We start from the raw sequence: 19,460 nt of genomic DNA, 5'->3' as shown, positions 1-19,460 counted from the left end.
GGCTAGCTGCCTAGCTTTCTCATGGACATCTGGTTTTGGCCTTATTAAGAAGAACAATATATAACACCAAAGATAAAAAGATGGAGTCAGTCTAAACAAAATTAGTGGAATAGTTAGGCAATGTGAAGAGATCCATTTGTGAGATGAAACATATAGTGCGATATAAATAAAATACACTATGAATGCAAAAGGGAAAACAATTATTATACATTGTCGCAACTCATGGTACTACAAAAATTACAATAAGCCATATTATTGTTTTCTTATAATAGAGACAATGGAAAATATACAGTACTATTGTGTAGTTTTTGGCTAGGTGTGCAACTATATTTTTCCACCCGTTGTCATGTATATATGGACATATAGATATAGTCTAGGTAATAATAAGGAGACTCAACCTACTATATCTCGGTTACATAAAGTATGCTAAGTGTAGAACTAGACTAACATAATGCATGTTTGGTTGTTTGTATATGGCTGACTAGGCTTCTCGGATGCAGCGATGTAACGTTTGGTTGACTGGCCGTGTTTAGTTGGCGAAGAAAAAAATTTTGCGACACTGTAGCACTTTTGTTTGTCTGTGGTAATTATTGTCCAACCATAGACTAATTAGGTTCAAAAGATTCGTCTTATAAATTTTGACTAAACTGTGCAATTAGTTTTTATTTTTGTCTACATTTAATACTTCATGCATGCATGTAAAGATTCGATGTGATGGAGAATCTTAAAAAAATTTGAATTTTAGGATGGAAGTAAACAAGGCCATGGGCAAAAGCAGCCAGCAAGTTTGGATCCCGAGAAATGAGAATGAAATTCATTTTTCTAGAGTGAGGCTCACTGGATGTAAGCTATTAGTAGATTAATGATGGTATTAGTATATAATTAGCATAATTTAAGACATTAATACATTTCAAAGTAGATTAAGATTTAATATGATAAAAATAAGTGATATACAATTGATTCAAGCAAAATAAATATAATCTTAGTACTTTTTTCATTTCAATACAACCAAACAAATACTCTGCGCCGTGGGCTAAGGCCACCCTCAATAAGGCCGGCGATCTAGTCACTGCTAGGTGAGGAAAAACCAAAGAAAACTATTTTATTCTTCCTTTCTCACATGGTCTTCTCTTAAAAGCTTAGGTGTGTAAAATTCTCAAAAGATTTACAGCATGTGCGTTTGAACTTATTAGCCGAATCTATTAGCTATTCAACAGTATTTTTTTTCTACAATAAATCAGCGACATTATTTTCTGCGATAACTTATCAGTCAAACGAATAGGGCATTGCATGACAAAAAGATGATTGGTGGAAATATTTGGCTACATGTCACACCCAAATTTAAGGATAAATTTGAGTACAATAATCTTATATGCGCCCTAGGAATAGTCGCGCACACAAGTCGACAAATTACCAATGTATCATCACAAGTGTCTTACATAACGATATTACAACACAAATATATCGAAGTCTGCGACAAACGGAAAAATATAACTCATAACTAGCTATGATAAGATAGCTCCAACACAGAGACGACCGACTGGGGGATCGCCAACCTAGAAGTCCTCAGGGAATTCCTCGTAGTAGCTGTCATCTGTTACCCATCCGGGATTTTGTCCAAAAAGAAATATAAAGACAAGCGTGAGTACATCTCGTACTCCACAAGCATAACACATGATTTTATGCGGCTCAAAAGGTCAGACACTGGCTACTGCAGTTAGCATTTTAGTTGGTCAATGTTTTAATCCTATTTAATCATCAATTATGCTTAAACTCCCGATTAACCCAAATGAGCACATGATAATAACACTGTCAACCTTCACGGCTAACACCATCACCATCACGGTTAAACCACATTAATCATCACGATCAATGCGTCAGATTTTCACAAGTTATTTCCCATAACCATCCACACCCAACTATTCCGTAAGGGTCCAAGGCCGCTCATGTCCGAGAGCACGGCTAGTATACCAGTTTGATCGAACTCTGCGCAGAGGTGTGCACTTTTTCCGTAAGTCGTGTTACCCATATGCCCGGGGTTTGCAAGACCCACTAACACTGCCAAGGTGAGCGGGCAAGGAACACTATGAAGCCTTCCATAGGCCACGTCTAACTAGTTAGGGCCGCGAGGTTTCCTCGGCAGGCAGATATAGAGAACCCCCTTTCCTATGGCACATTTCCATCACGGCTATACACATAGGAACAGAAGCAGTTCTATACCCAAAGTGGCAAGCCCCTCTTGCGCCCTTTCGGGTAACCTCTAACCAGCTAGATGAGATCCTATTACTGAGCTAAAGTTAGAGCCATATAACCATCACGGTTGCACTGTATGTCCCGGATTGTCGCTTACAGAGAAGTCCTTACGGAGGGTCTAGGTCAACCCGACCGAAGTCAATTGCACCATAGCTCTTTTTCCCAACATTTATCATCATATTCATTAAAGTTAGGGTGATAATAAAGTCTCAATTAATTAAAGCACTAGCAAAGCTACCCACATGCATTCTTCCCATAGGTGTCATAAGTGTTTAGTCAGGTAGCTAGGATGTCCTTAGGGTTATCAAAATTAGACACATGCAGATGCGTAATTAATTAAGTGAATAGGTGTACAAGGGAAACCCATGTTATACTTGCCTTCAGTGAAGGGGAACTGCTGCTGGTCTTGCTGCTCCTCGAAGTAGAATGGATCACCCACGGACACATCACTGTCTGCGCTCGATCGGTACCACACAACAACACGCATCCAGGTTCATTCATACAAGCAAACAATCACTTAATTAGAACAGTACACCAATAGATCAAAAATGAAATAAAGTACTTAAAAACAGAACCTACGATTCGCTACGATCACATCGATACGAAGATCACGAAAATCGGAGCTAAAACGACCAAGTTACGACTTTCCGGCGATTTCCTATAGGCAATTAATTAATTAAACCTAACCCTGAAAATAAAAAGTTGCAAACTACAGAAACAGCAGTACTATCATGTAGAGAACTTAATTACGAACCTAACGCAATTTGAACGGGTCAAATCGGAGCTATAACGAATATTTTATGGCCAAAACACTGCAGTGGCAAATCTGTAAATAAAGCATATTTAAACGAATTTAATTAAATAAAGAAATTATGGAATTTCTCTGGCCGAGGACTGCGGGGCAAAACATAGTTTTAGGGGGGACTCTTTAGCTATTTTCCCCCCGAAGGGGTATCGAGCGTCTCTGGCCGTCCGATTTGAAATGGACGGCCAGGATTAGATCCTCGGGGGGAAAAGGGGAGAGGAGGGGGCCGGCCGCCGGAGGGAGAGGGGACGGCGGCGGCGCCGCCATTGCCGCGGCGAGGAGGTCGCCAGAGAAACCCGACAGGGCGCTACGGTGCGAGGTTTTGCGATCCAAAGACACCGGGAGAGAGAGGAGAGCAAGGGGAATTCATTCCCGGCCTCGGAATGAACCGGGACGCACCCGAGCTGCCGCGCCATGGCCGGCGGCGGCGGGCTACTTCGGCGAGCATGGCCGGGGGGTTAGCGGGCCTCCAAACGCTCGGCAAAAGGACGGGGAGGGAGCAGGGAAGGAGACGAAGCTCACCACGGCGCGAAGAAGGAGGACGAAGACGGCTCGGTTGGCTTGCCGGCGCTCGGAGAAACGCGGCGGCGTTTTTGCGGCGGACCACCGAGCTCGCGCGTGAGTAGAGAGGCGAGGCGAATGAGGGAGGGGGAGAGGCGATTCAGCGCGGGCGTCCTCTTCTTCTAACCGAGACGCGAGGGAGAGGGGAACGATCGTGGGCGCGGGGGGGGGGAATCGTGGGCGCGGGCTTCGGCCTTGCGGTTTCCAACCGAGAGAGGAAAGAGCGGGGGCGGCGGTTGGGGAAGAAGATGGTCCTGACGGGTGGGCCCCACCCGTCAGCCACCAGCAAGAGAGGGGGAAGGGAGGGGGAGGCGGCTGGGCCGCGGCCCAGGAAGGGGCGCAGGGAGGGTTGCTGGGCCTCCAGGCCGAAAAGAGGAAGGGGAAGGGGGGAAAAAGGATTTTCTTTTTTTTATACACATTTTCCAAATGAATTTCTTTTCTTCAAATATTTTCTTGAGCAAGATATTTTGTTTTTTTAAAACAATCATCACAAAAGAAATGCTCCAGCTTGATTGCAACATAAATGTTTCTCTAAGCTTACAATAAATTTTAATTTCTCCAAATTTATTTATTTTCCTATATTGAAAATGCTCACAAAATAAATTCATTTAAATTTAATTCAACTATTTGAAATAAATAAAATTTTTGGGTGTTACAATTCTACCCCCTTAAAAATAATCTCGTCCTCGAGATTGAGATGGTGCTTACTCAAAGAGGTATGGATAAGATTGTCTCAGCTCATCTTCTCTTTCCCAAGTGGCTTCTTCTTCTTTATATCGGTGCCACTGCACTTTGCACATCTTTATAACCCGACTCCGGGTGACTCTTTCTGCTGTTTCTAAGATCTTGATTGGATATTCCTCATAAGTTAGATCTCCTTCAACTGTGAGTTCCTCCAATGGAATTTGTTCCTCAGGCACTCGCAAACATTTCTTCAGTTGTGACACATGGAACACATCGTGAATACCCGACATACTCGCAGGCAACTCTAACTGATAGGCCACTTCTCCACGTCTCCTAAGAATTCTGAACGGTCCAACGTACCTTGGTGCCAATTTTCCCTTCATATTAAATCTCCTAACACTTCTCATAGGTGACACTAAAGTTGTCCCGTATTTTCCGCACTTTTTCCTCTGCATCTCTAAGAACATCAGGTCCAAATACTTGACTCTCACCAGTCTGATTCCAAAACAGAGGTGTTCTACATTTCCGCCCATACAATGCTTCAAACGGTGCCATATCGAGACTTTTCTCGTAACTATTATTATATGAGAATTCAGCATATGGTAAACTAGTGTCCCAACTGGTACCATATCGTAACGCACATGCCCTCAACATGTCTTCTAGAATCTGATTTACTCTTTCAGTCTACCCATCGGTTTGGGGATGATACGCGGAACTAAAGTTCAACTTTGTTCCCAATGATTCATGTACTTTATGCCAAAACTATGATGTGAATTGTGTACCCCGATCAGACATGATCTTCTTTGGAACTCCGTGCAGACTCACGATTCTATCCATATATAATTTTGCCAACTTTGCACCATCATAGTTGGTCTTAACGGGCAAAAAGTGAGCAACTTTAGTGAGTCGATCCACTATTACCCAAATTGAATCATGCCCACGTTGAGTGCGGGGCAACCCAGTGATGAAATCCATTCCTACTTCTTCCCATTTCCATTCAGGCACTTGCATTGGTTGCAACAACCCTGCAGGTCTTTGGTGTTCGGCTTTCACCCTCTGACAAGTATCACATAACGCTACATACTCTGCCACATCTCTCTTTAATCCATACCACCAATATTTTTCTTTAAGATCTAGATACATCTTGGTGCTTCCGGGGTGAATTGAATATGCAGAGTCATGTGCTTCACGCAGGATTGCATCTCGGATGGATTTCACTTCAGGCACACATATTCTCTTCCCAAACCATAGTGTACCATTTTCATCTAACTTGAAACCCGGTGCTTTTCCAAGCACTACATTCTCTGAAATTTCTTTTAATTTCTCATCCTCCAACTGACCTTTGCGGATCTCTTGCTCTAGGGTGGGCTCCAACTCCAATTCAACAGTGTTGTTTGCTAAACCCAAATTGAGATGCTCTATTTCAGCTAACAACTCTGTGGGAATGAAAGTCAATTGCAGCCCATTGGCATAACTCTTTCGGCTAAGTGCATCGGCAACAACGTTTGCCTTCCCGGGATGGTAATGCACTTCCAGGTCATAATCCTTTATTAATTCTAGCCAGCGGCGTTGCCTCAGGTTCAGATCTGACTGTGTGAAAATATACTTCAAACTTTTGTGATCTGTATAAATATCACACTTGTGTCCAATTAGATAATGCCTCCAAATCTTTAGAGCATGAACCACGGCAGCTAGCTCCAAATCATGAGTAGGATAGTTCAGCTCATGTTTTCTCAACTGCCTGGATGCGTACGCCACTACTCTTCCTTCTTGCATGAGCACACATCCAAGGCCTAGGCGAGACGCATCGCAATAAATAGAGAAGGTTTTGCTCAAATCTGGTAAGGTCAATACTGGGGCTGTGGTCAACCTTTTCTTTAGCTCCTCAAAATTTTCTTGGCACTTATCTGACCAAATAAATTTGGCACTCTTCTCTAGTAGGGCTGTCATGGGCTTTGCTAACTTAGAGAAGCCTTCAATAAATCTCCTATAATAACCAGCTAGTCCCAAAAAGCTACGGATCTCACTAGCATTGGTTGGAGGCTTCCAATTTAGCACATCCTACACTTTACTGGGGTCTACGGCTATTCCACCGTTAGAGACCACATGTCCCAAAAATGAGACCTCATCCAACCAAAACTCACACTTGCTTTTCTTGGCATACAATTTATTCTCTCTAAGCTTTTGCAAGACCAGCCTCAAGTGTTCAGCATGTTCTTCTTTGGTTTTGGAGAAGATTAATATATCATCAATGAATACTACCACGAACTTATCCAAATACTCCATGAACACCTTGTTCATCATATACATGAAGTATGCAGGTGCATTGGTCAGCCCAAATGACATGACTGTATACTCATACAAGCCATACCTTGTGGTAAAAGCTGTCTTAGGTATGTCAGTTGCACGGATTTTCAACTGGTGATAGCCAGATCGGAGGTCAATTTTGGAGAACACACATGCTCCTTTCAGTTGGTCAAATAAGTCATCTATTCTAGGCAGTGGGTACTTTTTTTTAATAGTGACTTCATTTAATGATCGATAATCCACACACATCCTCCTAGTGCCATCTTTCTTATCAACAAAGATTACTGGTGCACCCCAGGGTGAAGAACTAGGACGAATAAACCCTTTTTCTTGCAATTCCTTAAGCTGTTTCTTAAGTTCCTCTAATTCATTTACCCCCATTCTATATGGTCTTTTTGCTATGGGTGCAGTTCCAGGTAAAAGCTCACTAAGAAATTCAATGTCTCGGTCTGGTGGCATACCTGGCAACTCGTCCGGGAACACATCGGGGAACTCATCCACCACCTGGTCTTCTTGATTACCACCACTCAACTGATTCACTGTAGCAGTCGGCTGAGGCTGCACTGCCACATCCACACTTATTCTATCCCCACCTGGTGATGTCACCACCACAGACTTCTCCTGACATTGAATTACTGCCCCATGCTGCTTCATCCAATCCATACCAAGTATAAGGTCAATTCCCATGGTTCTTAGCACAATAGGTTTCACCTTGAAATCTGCCCCCCTTAGAGATATACTAGTGGAGGGGCTCCAGTAATTAGCTGGCATGGTGCCTCCCGGTGAATTTACTAGCATGGAATTTTTCAGTGCACAAAGTGGGATGCTATGCACTCTAACAAAAGCTTGGGAGATAAAAGAATGTGAAGCACCAGAATCAAACAGTACTGTAGCAGGGATGGAGTTGATGTTGAACGTACCCATCATAACCTCAGGTGCTTCCTGAGCTGTGTCAGTGGACACATGGTTCACTTTCCCAGAGAACGGGGGTCGAGCAGGCCTCTGATTGTTGTTCTGGTTTTGCTGAGCTGGTGGATTCTGCTTCGTGGGGCACTGGTATGCATAGTGTCCCACCTCTCCGCAGCGGTAACAGGCATTGGGATTGCCGCTGGGTGCTGCACTCTTGCCAGGAGCATTATTGGGCACTCCTTGGCGTGGTGCCTGGTTGCTGACCTGTTGCTGGGGGCGTTGCTGATTCTGGTTGCCATACTGCTGCTGGGGACGTTGTTGGTTTTAGTGATTGTGCTGCTGGTAGTACTGGGGACGCTGTGGAAACTGACCACGGTTCCACTGATTCGGCGGTCCTTGGTTGCGCTGAGGGAATCCCTGCTGAGGGTACGCACGTGGGCGAGTGTTGCTGCCCGACGGTTGCCCCTGAAGCTTTCTCTTCTTTGCATCCATCTCCTTGCGCTTGTTGTCGATGACAATAGCGCGGTTCACCAATTCTTGGAAACAAGGGTAGGTGTTGCTCATCAGCTGCAACTGTAGTCCATCGTACTGACCCTTCAGGAAGAGACGCTACTTGTCAGAGTCCCTGGCCACCTCATATGGAACATATCATGACAGTTGAGCAAACTTGTCACGATATTCACTGACTGACATCGATCCCTGCTTGAGAGACCGGAATTCTTCCGCTTTCAGTTCTATCAGGCCCTCCGAAATATGATGGGACCTGAACCCTTCCGTAAACTCCTTCCAGGTGACTGGCGGAGCATTGTTCGGGCGTCCATATTGATAGGACTCCCACCAATCCTGTGCAGGTCCTTGCAGCTAGCCTGATGCGTACAGCACTTTCTCCAGGTCGCTGCATTGGGCTATGTTCAGCTGCTTCTCGACTGCTTTTAACCAGTCGTCTGCCTCCAGTGGATCAGAGGCATGGGTGAACACCGGAGGACGTCCTTTCAAGAACTCCCCTCGCTTGTCACGGACTTGAACTGGCGGTGGTGCTGCTACTGGTTCATTGTTCATACGGTTCATCATGGCTTGCATCAGGTTAGCTTGCATACCCATGAGCTGCTCAATAGTCATCGGCGGCGGTGGTGGTGGCGGATTCTCAGGTACACCACGTCCACGGCCACGACCACGGCCGCGGCCACGTCCACGGCCAGCGGCTGCTCCTTCGGCGTCCATCTGCTTCCAACAAAGATTCACGGCTTTTAGTGATCTTCCAAAAAATAATTATTCATCGCTTATAATGAATAAAAACAAGTCTAGCAGTTTTCTGGACAAGTTTCAAACTCAGCAAGTCAGTAATCCGTGCTTATCTCAGAACTTATAGATCCAATAGGAACATGGTATACATCGTTGGAAAGGTTAAGAAATTCTCTACAAACTTTATTCAGACCACATTTACTGATTTCATCAGTAACATAATCAAAATTGTGGTTTATCAGATTCTGCTCTGGTGCTCAGTCTGCGCAGGTGCAGCAGATTAAAACGGACATATCTCACAGATCCGAACAGATAATGAGGTGATTCTAGTTGGAGATTAAAGATATACCAGTCTAGTTTTCACCATAAAAATTTCGTAATTTTTGACTGAACCGATAATGAGATACTGAATAAACATCACAGACTGCTCCAGAAACAGCATGACTGAGACAAGGTATAGTAACCCAACCTCGAATTTAACAACATTTACTTCTAAGATTAAGGTTTAGAAACATGCGGACAGGCCCACATGTTTCCACAATCAAACAAAACTCCAAATCATAATTGTTCATCAACACAAACAGCAACTCACTAAAGTTCACATGCCACACATTACTGAAATACTCGTGCTAGCGTCAATCTAGAAGGTACTGGGGAAATCTAAGGAGCTCTATCCTGGAGAACGAACTTGCGGGGCTTCTTCTTGTAGATGGGTGGCTGTCCAAGCTGACCACGCAGCTCATCCACCTGACGCTGGAGGCGCTTCCCCGCCTGCTGCGCAACACGCAGCTCCTGCCTCAGTGCCACATTCATCTCCTGAATGGCACTGACGTGTCTCACAGTCGTATCCAGGGTAGGGTCACCAGCAGGAGGTGCCAGGACATGCCATGTCCTGCCATCTGGGTCGTTGCGAGGAAGGAACCGGTACCTATCCTCCTGCATGGCCTCAAAACGGCGGCCATGGTAGTGAAAGTACGCGGCCTGAGCTGCATCCTCCATGCTCTCGTAGGCGGAAGCACGTCTAACCCTGCTCTCGTGGATGGACTCCACCTCGTCCGAGTTGTCGACGTTGTTCCGAGCTATGATGATCACTTCGGCCTTCCAGTAAGTGTTCTCCAACGGGTGCTTGTGCTCCTGGCAAAGGTAGCAAACTCCGGGTAGTAGCTCGCCAACACACCCGTGAGCAGAGTGTGGTAGTGAGCGTCCTCGTCCGCCTCCATGAACTTGTTCCTGGAGGTCCATCCCATCTCTAGAACAACCTGTGGGTACTGAGGCGTCGGTGCTGAACCCGTCGACGCGTGGGGTGCAGGCGCAGGTGGTGCAGGTGCAGGTGGTGCAGGCGCAGGTGGAACTGGAGCGGCAGCCTGCGGAATCGGTACCGCCACTGGTGTAGGAGCTGAAGGTGTAGGCGTAGGGGACCCCGTGTCCATAGGCTCCTCCTCCTCGCCGCCACCAGAGGCGACGACCTCGGGCTCAGGTACGGGTGCTGGTGCTGGTGCAGGTGCAGGTACTGGAGCTGGTGCTGGTGCAACTGGCAGAGCACGGGCGGCGACGAAGAGGGCACGGTACGCGGCTGCGCTGCGACGAGGCATCTATAAATTTTGTTTTAAAAATTAGAATCAATATGTTTACATAAATAGAACAGTGGGTAAGAACATATAATTTTTAATAAAATAACAAGACAGTAAAGTAAGCAGTGAAATAAATAAAGCGAAAATAAAAACCCTTAAATCGACTGTTTCTACCTAGGTTTGCGTCCTACAGTCAGCCTTGCTTTGATACCAATTTGTCACACCCAAATTTAAGGATAAATTTGAGTACAATAATCTCATGTGCGCCCCAGGAATAGTCGCGCACACAAGTCGATAAATTACCAATGTATCATCACAAGTGTCTTACATAACGATATTGCAACACAAATATATCGAAGTCTGCGACAAACGCAAAATTATAACTCATAACTAGCTATGATAAGATAGCTCCAACACAGGGACGACCGACTGGAGATCGCCAACCTAGAAGTCCTCAGGGAATTCCTCGTAGTAGCTATCATCTGTTACCCATCCGGGATTTTGTCCAAAAAGAAATATAAAGACAAGCGTGAGTACATCTCGTACTCCGCAAGCAAAACACAGGATTTTATGCGGCTCAAAAGGTCAGACACTGGCTACTGCAGTTAGCATTTTAGTTGGTCAATGTTTTAATCCTATTTAATCATCAATTATGCTTAAACTTCCGATTAACCCAAATGAGCACATGATAATAACACTGTCAACCTTCACGAGTAACACCATCACCATCACGGTTAAACCACATTAATCATCACGATCAATGCGTCAGATTTTCACAAGTTATTTCCCATAACCATCCACACCCAACTATTCCGTAAGGGTCCAAGGCCGCTCATGTCCGAGAGCACGGCTAGTATACCAGTTTGATCGAACTCTGCGCAGAGGTGTGCACTTTCCCCGTAAGTCGTGTTACCCATATGCCCGGGGTTTGCAAGACCCACTAACACTGCCAAGGTGAGCGGGCAGGGAACACTATGAAGCCTTCCATAGGCCACGTCTAACTAGTTAGGGCCGCGAGGTTTCCTCGGCAGGCAGATATAGAGAACCCCTTTCCTATGGCACATTTCCATCACGGCTATACACATAGGAACAGAAGCAGTTCTATACCCAAAGTGGCAAGCCCCTCTTGCGCCCTTTCGGGTAATCTCTAACCAGCTAGATGAGATCCTATTACTGAGCTAAAGTTAGAGCCATATAACCATCACGGTTGCACTATATGTCCCGGATTGTCGCTTACAGAGAAGTCCTTACGGAGGGTCTAGGTCAACCCGACCGAAGTCAATTGCACCATAACCCTTTTTCCCAACATTTATCATCATATTCATTAAAGTCAGGGTGATAATAAAGTCTCAATTAATTAAAGCACTAGCAAAGCTACCCACATGCATTCTTCCCATAGGTGTCATAAGTGTTTAGTCAGGTAGCTAGGATGTCCTTAGGGTTATCAAAATTAGACACATGCAGATGCGTAATTAATTAAGTGAATAGGTGTACAAGGGAAACCCATGTTATACTTGCCTTCAGTGAAGGGGAACTGCTGCTGGTCTTGCTGCTCCTCGAAGTAGAATGGATCACCCACGGACACGTCACTGTCTACGCTCGATCGGTACCACACAACAACACGCATCCAGGTTCATTCATACAAGCAAACAATCATTTAATTAGAACAGTACACCAGCAGATCAAAAATGAAATAAAATACTTAAAAACAGAACCTACGATTCGCTACGATCACATCGATACGAAGATCACGAAAATCGGAGCTAAAACGACCAAGTTAGGACTTTCCGGCGATTTCCTATAGGCAATTAATTAATTAAACCTAACCCTGAAAATAAAAAGTTGCAAACTACAGAAACAGCAGTACTATCATGTAGAGAACTTAATTACGAACCTAAAGCAATTTGAACGGGTCAAATCGGAGCTATAACGAATATTTTATGGCCAAAACACTGCAGTGGCAAATCTGTAAATAAAGCATATTTAAACGAATTTAATTAAATAAAGAAATTATGGAATTTCTCTGGCCGAGGACTGCGGGGCAAAACATAGTTTTAGGGGGGACTCTTTAGCTATTTTCTCCCCGAAGGGGTATCGGGCGTCTCTGGCCGTCCGATTTGAAATGGACGGCCAGGATTAGATCCTGGGGGGGAAAAGGGGAGAGGAGGGGGCCGGCCGCCGGAGGGAGAGGGGACGGCGGCGGCGCCGCCATTGCCGCGGCGAGGAGGTCGCCGGAGAAACCCGACAGGGCGCTACGGTGCGAGGTTTTGCGATCCAAAGACACCGGGAGAGAGAGGAGAGCAAGGGGAATTCATCCCCGGCCTCGGAATGAACCGGGACGCACCCGAGCTGCCGCGCCATGGCCGGCGGCGGCGGGCTACTTCGGCGAGCGTGGCCGGGGGGTTAGCGGGCCTCCAAACGCTCGGCAAAAGGACGGGGAGGGAGCAGGGAAGGAGACGAAGCTCACCACGGCGCGAAGAAGGAGGACGAAGACGGCTCGGTTGGCTTGCCGGCGCTCGGAGAAACGCGGCGGCGTTTTTGCGGCGGACCACCGAGCTCGCGCGTGAGTAGAGAGGCAAGGCGAATGAGGGAGGGGGAGAGGCGATTCAGCGCGGCGTCCTCTTCTTCTAACCGAGACGCGAGGGAGAGGGGAACGATCGTGGGCGCGGGGGGGGGGAAATCGTGGGCGCGGGCTTCGGCCTTGCGGTTTCCAACCGAGAGAGGAAAGAGCGGGGGCGGCGGTTGGGGAAGAAGATGGTCCTGACAGGTGGGCCCCACCCGTCAGCCACCAGCAAGAGAGGGGGAAGGGAGGGGGAGGCGGCTGGGCCGCGGCCCAGGAAGGGGCGCGGGGAGGGTTGCTGGGCCTCCAGGCCGAAAAGAGGAAGGGGAAGGGGGGAAAAAGGATTTTCTTTTTTTTATACACATTTTCCAAATGAATTTTTTTTCTTCAAATATTTTCTTGAGCAAGATATTTTGTTTTTTAAAACAATCATCACAAAAGAAATGCTCGAGCATGATTGCAACATAAATGTTTCTCTAAGCTTACAATAAATTTTAATTTCTCCAAATTTATTTATTTTCCTATATTGAAAATGCTCATAAAATAAATTCATTTAAATTTAATTCATCTATTTGAAATAAATAAAATTTTTGGGTGTTACACTACATGAGTCCTGTTAGTACGATGACTCACAAAATATATAAAGGCAGTCTGGCAAGTGTGCTTGTTTTTTTTTTTGTTGGCGTTGATAGATTGGATTCGATAATATACTAACCGCATGGACATACCGGTACTTGGTTGGATGAATTTGTTGGCCTAGATAGATTGCCTCCGATATCTTTTATTAACCATGGACGTGCATACCACTGGTTGGATGGATTTTGATATCATTTTTCTCCTGGAAAAAAATGATATTTAACGTATACCACTCAGTTGGATGGATTATATAGAACGTTTTTCCTCTAAAAACGAGATATTTTTCTTTTTAAAAAATTTATAATGGCAGAGGAGGATAATTTTTTAGATAACAAAATAGATCCAATTGTTATGGATGGCTATAAACTTTTGTTTTGGGTGCTAGATGTTTCTGATTAACATGAGAATTTCTAGCATTTATCTTTTTCCTAGTGCATCTGGTGGGAGTTAATATAGAGCCTCAGTCGGAGCTTCTAATTAGTAGTAGTAATAAGATAAGATTATATAACAAAAAATTTGTAACGAGGCACCTCATGATCCTATGGTCGACCACAAAAATATACACTCCGGATGCCCTAGTTGTTTATCCAAATTTCAAAAAGATACATCATAGCATTTCTCATAATTTTGTTAAGAAAACAAGATCCGTGTTGAATATATTTAAATAAAAATAGTGATATTTACACCCACATGACATGCTCACAATTGATGGAAATTTGGCATTGTTTTGATCCAAATGCCTTTTTGCTCTCTTGGGTTTCGACAATACTCGTGTTTTTGGCATGGCCACAATCCAAATATCACCATTTTTTTTGCTCTTATATTTGTGGACTGGCCCGTTCTCAAATTTTGGATTGGTTCATCTATGTCATGCACCAAACAGGAGCCTGGTACAAAACTTGGATTCTTGGATGTTTAAATCTGAAAAATTGGGGGCGTGGTCTTTCAAAGAAAAAAATAACTGGGGACATCATTTCATTCTTTTGCCAGAGAAAATGTTCTACAATGACGACGACACTTTGCTCTATATAGTATATATATTCTCTGTATTTTCATCAAGCACATGTGCTTAGGTGCACGGAGTACATGCACGTTTGGAACAGTGGGTACTAACGGAACACACGGGGGTCACGTTGCCACACAAAAAGGCGTGTGCTTCCGGAGATCACGGCTTGCGCGGCGGCGCCGCGGCGTGGGTCGGCGTCGGCGTCGGCGCGCTCACGACTCGCGGCGGGGACGTGCCATTCCCCTGGACCACGGCGCCGGAGCCGACCATGTCGGCGAAGAGGCGGTCGGCGATGACCTGGTTGGCGGCGTCGGAGGTGTGGTACGCGTCCCAGAACACGAAGTCCTTGCGGTCGGCGCAGAGCTGCGCCGTCGGCAGGCACAGGCCCCCCACCGACGTGTCCACGTCGCAGCACGACGTGTGCGACGTCTTGAACCCTGCACGCAATTCCGGAAGCATGGACGGCGGCGGTTACTACTCACTGCTGCTGCTGCGATCGAGCAGGCAGGGAATGCCATTGTCATGCATGGCGTCGCGAGCGTGCTGCTTGTTATTGATTACCGTGTTTCTGGGGGTGGTCGATGAGCTCCATGACGACGGAGTAGCAGTCGGAGAGGTACATGCGTGCGCCGGGCAGCTTGGCGTTGAGCCCCTCGATCAGGTTCTTGGCGGCGGCGTTGAACTGGATGGCGTACGCGTTCACGTCGTCCAGGCACTCGCCGTCGTCCGAGAGCACGCGCTGCGACGGGATGCAGCCGAGAGGCGCCAGCCCGCTGAACCAGATGTGGCGCGCGCCGAGATTGTACAGTCTCTGCAACAGCAAGAATTAATTTTCCAGTTTCAGCAATGCCAATAATGCGTGCGTACAATACAATGCGATCGCCTGGTGGTGGTGGTGCTTACCGTCAGCTGCCTGTCAATGGTGTCCATGAGGAGGCCGATGAACTCGTCGTGGGTGTACACGATGCCGTCCGCCATGAACGGCCGCAGGAAGTTGTTGACGTAGTCGTTGCTTCCTGCGAAGCAGAGCGCTCGCGTCGTGTCAGTCAAAGCTAGCTGATGGTTTGCATCCAACGAGCGATTTGGTGTCTTTGCTCTTACCGAGCCCGATCTGGAAGATTGCGCCGTTGATAGTCTCCTCGGTGGCCTTCTTGCCGATCTTGGCGATCATCGCGTTCTTGATCTGCTCGAAGGACGATATCTGGTTGTCGAACGACAGGTACTGAACCTGCAGGTTTTGCCGGTAGCAAGGTGAGGAATTTCAGAGAAAAAACTAGATCGATGAGCAAAATAACGTCGTGTCTTTAGCTTACAAAGTAAATGCCAGTCTCGTTGAGGAGCCCAGCGCCGCCGGACGCGAAGTTGACGCCGCCGAGGACCTCGTCGTCGGTCATGTACAGGGAGAGGAACGGCACCGGAGGCGGGGAGCCGAACTTGGCGGCTGCATGTTAGAGTTGGTCCAAGTTAAAAACACAGATTGTTGCCACCAGTGGTGATACTTGTACTCTACTCTGGTGACTGCTGGAGCTATATCTCTTTACCCATGATGTCTCCGATGGTCCTGCCATTGGTGAACCTCCCGGTGGGGTAGCCGGTCTTGTAATCGATGCCGTACCAGGGGTAGTTGCACTTGGCGAGGGAGAGGAGGAGGTAGTTGTTGTTTCCCACGTCCGACATCGAGTCCCCGAAAATGTAGATCACCGGCGGACTCTTGGACGTCGTCATCGTAGCCGCAGCACCCGGCGTCGATGCTGCACCGGCGACGACCGTTGCAAGCGCGAGGACGACCACGGCGGCCAGAGCAGCCATTGCTGTCAAGTGTGAGCTTTGGCTAATTCGTGGTGAGAGGCCTGTGTGTCTCTGTTGAATGCCGAGTGGTGATGGCCTGGGCTGTGCTCGTTGGCCTGTTCTTATACTACGATGAACTGGGCATCAGTGCCCAGTGACGCTGACACCTCAAGTCGTGGGCATTCACTGCAAGTTTGGGCCTTTCCGGTAGCCAGAGAGAAACGTTTTGTGTTCACGTTTGGGTGTAGTGACTGAGAATCGCAGCAGCTAACCGTGTGAGAAAAGGCTTTGCAAGTTTAAGCAGAGGGTGCACGTGAGGAATTGGCCTGTGAGCAGGGCCGAACGGGTGGTAGATGAGGTGGTTGTGGAATTACCGTGTGGCCGGCTTGGCCGCCCGTGATGGCTTGGCGGGAGCGTAGAAGAGAAATCGGTTAGGAATGTCATTACGGCAGTACACGAAAGTATAAATCGAATCGAGAAACTGTGTCCTTTGGCAAGGATCTCGAATGATGCGTGTTCGATTGAAATGAGCTAAAAGGAGTGAGACAAGCCATATCAAGTAATCTACCCTTGTGCAAATGCCCAAATAAAAGGACCTATCTATCTTCTATCTACTTATTACAGGGAGTATTAAAAGTAACCACTAGTTTCGTGGAGAGGGTTTAAAATTTTTCACATTAATTAAAAAATGAAAGAATTTATATCATTAAATTTTATGATGATCTGACGGGTCATGTCTAACATAACTCATAAATAGAAAATTTAGAATGATAAATAAAGAAAAAGTAGCGATTTGATTTTCGTATGCGTAGAGCCCCGGTGCCCTCTCTGAGGGGAAAAATAGCTAAACTGAGAATGGATGGACCGGATCTACGGAAAGAAAAGGGCCTCGAATGCTTGAAAGACAAATCGTAGACTAGAGCATTTTCAAAAGTTTGGCATAACTTCTCATCTATAACTTTTTTAGCAAAATGAAAAAAAAACTCTCTCCAACATTTTGACATCTCAATTCTCTATTTTTTGTAACTTGGCATATCTCCTTGTCTAGCGCGCAAAATGCGCGCGGGCTCCGTACGTACTTGGCATCAGTCTTTCTTCTCATACTTAGTGGGGCTCTTCGTTCGCTTAGCGGGGCTCTTCGCTTCGCTAGCAGATTTTTGAGTTTTTAGAAACAAAATTTGCCAAACTATTGGTGATAAGATCTTTTTTCTCTTCCCATATTGTTTTGGCAATTGGCAAACAACAAGATTTGGGAAATAATTTTTGCCAAACGGTTAGAGATGTTCTTAGAAGCCAAGTAACATGACCATTCGAATATGACTAAACTCTATCCTCTGGATTGTATAAGGAAGGATAAGGGGGCCTCTTCAACATTTTCGATAAACCCATCCTAGAATCTAAACACCGTAACCTGAGCGCACAGCGCATAGAGAAACATTGTCAATTGGATGTAAGGTATCTTGTACTGTCGTGCTACCTTTCTAATTTCCTACACAAAAAAAGATAATCTATTTGACGGACGAAAACAACAATATGGGTTTGAAAAGAATCCAAATTCATAAAAGAATCAAGTTGATATCTTCTTAATTTATCATTGAAATTTACTATTTTGAATTATATTAGGCATTAACTCTTTGGTTTAATCCAAGTCATTAGATCATAACAAGATTGTACAGTGTAGGAATTTTGTCTTTACCAATTGTGTTTCAACATGTATTCCTTTTTTTTTTATTTTTTGAAAGACGCAAGAAAACTATATCCAAGCCATCGTTGAGGCAATGTTCTGTAATGGAATAAAATGGCATGCTAAATTTTGTCCACCAGTCGCACAATCCTTTCTACTAACCAGAACCTTATTGTCAAGAAGAAGAGACCTGGTATTGTAGCCCGTATGACAATAGCAAAGGAGGATGATGGCGGCAAGCATTTAAGTGGCTAAGGCGTGGGCTTGGGATGTCATTAGGGATTCTGGCATGCGTGCCGTTAGCTGGATGAAGGGCCCTTATTATAGCGCTAGGTATAACTACACGATTACACCACTGATTCAGATATCGATCATCACAACAATGAACCTATATTCATTCAGTTACATTTTTGGTATCATTCAGTTACCAAGTAATGTAGGTTCTTGTCCAGTTCTTGCTCTGTTCTTATTTTTTCTGCTACTATCGTTTCATTCAAAGTGGTATCAGAGACAGCTCTTCATTCACCGTGGCTGATTCTTGTTGTCTTGATCATGACAGTAATCCCTGATGGCTGGTGATCATCGTTCTTCACCTTCAGGTGAAGGATTGATGAACCCATAAGTTGTATGTGTCTTTGCCAGATCGGTAGTGAACACGGTGACGAGTCTGGGATCACACTGATCCGAGCACACTTTGCCGCCGAAGAGGAAGCCTACGAAGTATTAGCAAGACATGGAAAAATCTATGAGGATTTGTTGACTCGGTTCGAGAAGATGATGCAACAGTTCTCTAGATTCTAGGAGATGATGCACGACTCTAGACAAGTTGAGCAGATTGGAGTCATGGTGGTTGACTGCAGATAAGTCATTCGATAATTTGCGCCTGCAAGCGCTTGAAGCACCACCGCCACCGCCACCGCCTCCACCTAAACCTCCACTGGTATTTCCAACAATGTTCCCTCGACCGGTGGTGGCAGCAGTTTCATCCACAACCGATGGCACATCCTAGCCTCATCTGCTACATTCGCTTCCCCAAGTGCCATTAGGCTAGTTTGATTTGAACTCGGCACCAGTTCCTCTCCGTAGTTCGCTATGGGAGGTGATGACAGACCCGTCATTAAGCATGGCTCACGCAATGATCACCGAGATGACTGTACTGTGTTCTACGGACCCCAGCTGCAACACTCGATCACGGGTATGTTTCCTAGGCCTCACACCCTACTCTGTTTTAGCAGTGAGACTTTGATTGTGTTCCACTGCCTCGCCCTCCTCCTTTTGCAAAGATGATTTCCAAAATTTGATGGAACTAACCCAAGTCTTTGGCTTGATAATTGCGAGATGTTTTTCGAGGTGTATGTTGTCAATTCATCGCTCAAGACTCGGTTTGTTGTGCTCAATTTCCAAGGCTTTGTAGCAATATGGCTTTAGACCATGCAGAGGAAGGGTTGGATCAC

At 45.9% G+C, this 19,460-nt stretch overlaps 1 protein-coding gene across 1 annotated transcript; it reads right to left on the bottom strand.

The window, feature by feature from the left end:
* LOC8065752 (GDSL esterase/lipase At5g37690) lies at positions 14,472-16,406 on the bottom strand. The gene is made up of 6 exons (XM_002436769.2): positions 16,076-16,406; positions 15,848-15,975; positions 15,636-15,762; positions 15,438-15,550; positions 15,096-15,345; positions 14,472-14,971 (listed from the first exon to the last, which is right to left on the bottom strand). The coding sequence occupies exons 1-6, from the start codon at positions 16,341-16,343 to the stop codon at positions 14,694-14,696; spliced, it is 1,164 nt and encodes a 387-aa protein (XP_002436814.1). The 5' UTR covers positions 16,344-16,406; the 3' UTR covers positions 14,472-14,693.

Source organism: Sorghum bicolor, chromosome 10 (genome assembly GCF_000003195.3).
Source record: "Sorghum bicolor cultivar BTx623 chromosome 10, Sorghum_bicolor_NCBIv3, whole genome shotgun sequence".
In the NCBI taxonomy this organism is placed as follows: Eukaryota; Viridiplantae; Streptophyta; class Magnoliopsida; order Poales; family Poaceae; genus Sorghum; species Sorghum bicolor.
This window is presented reverse-complemented; position numbering and strand designations above follow the sequence as displayed.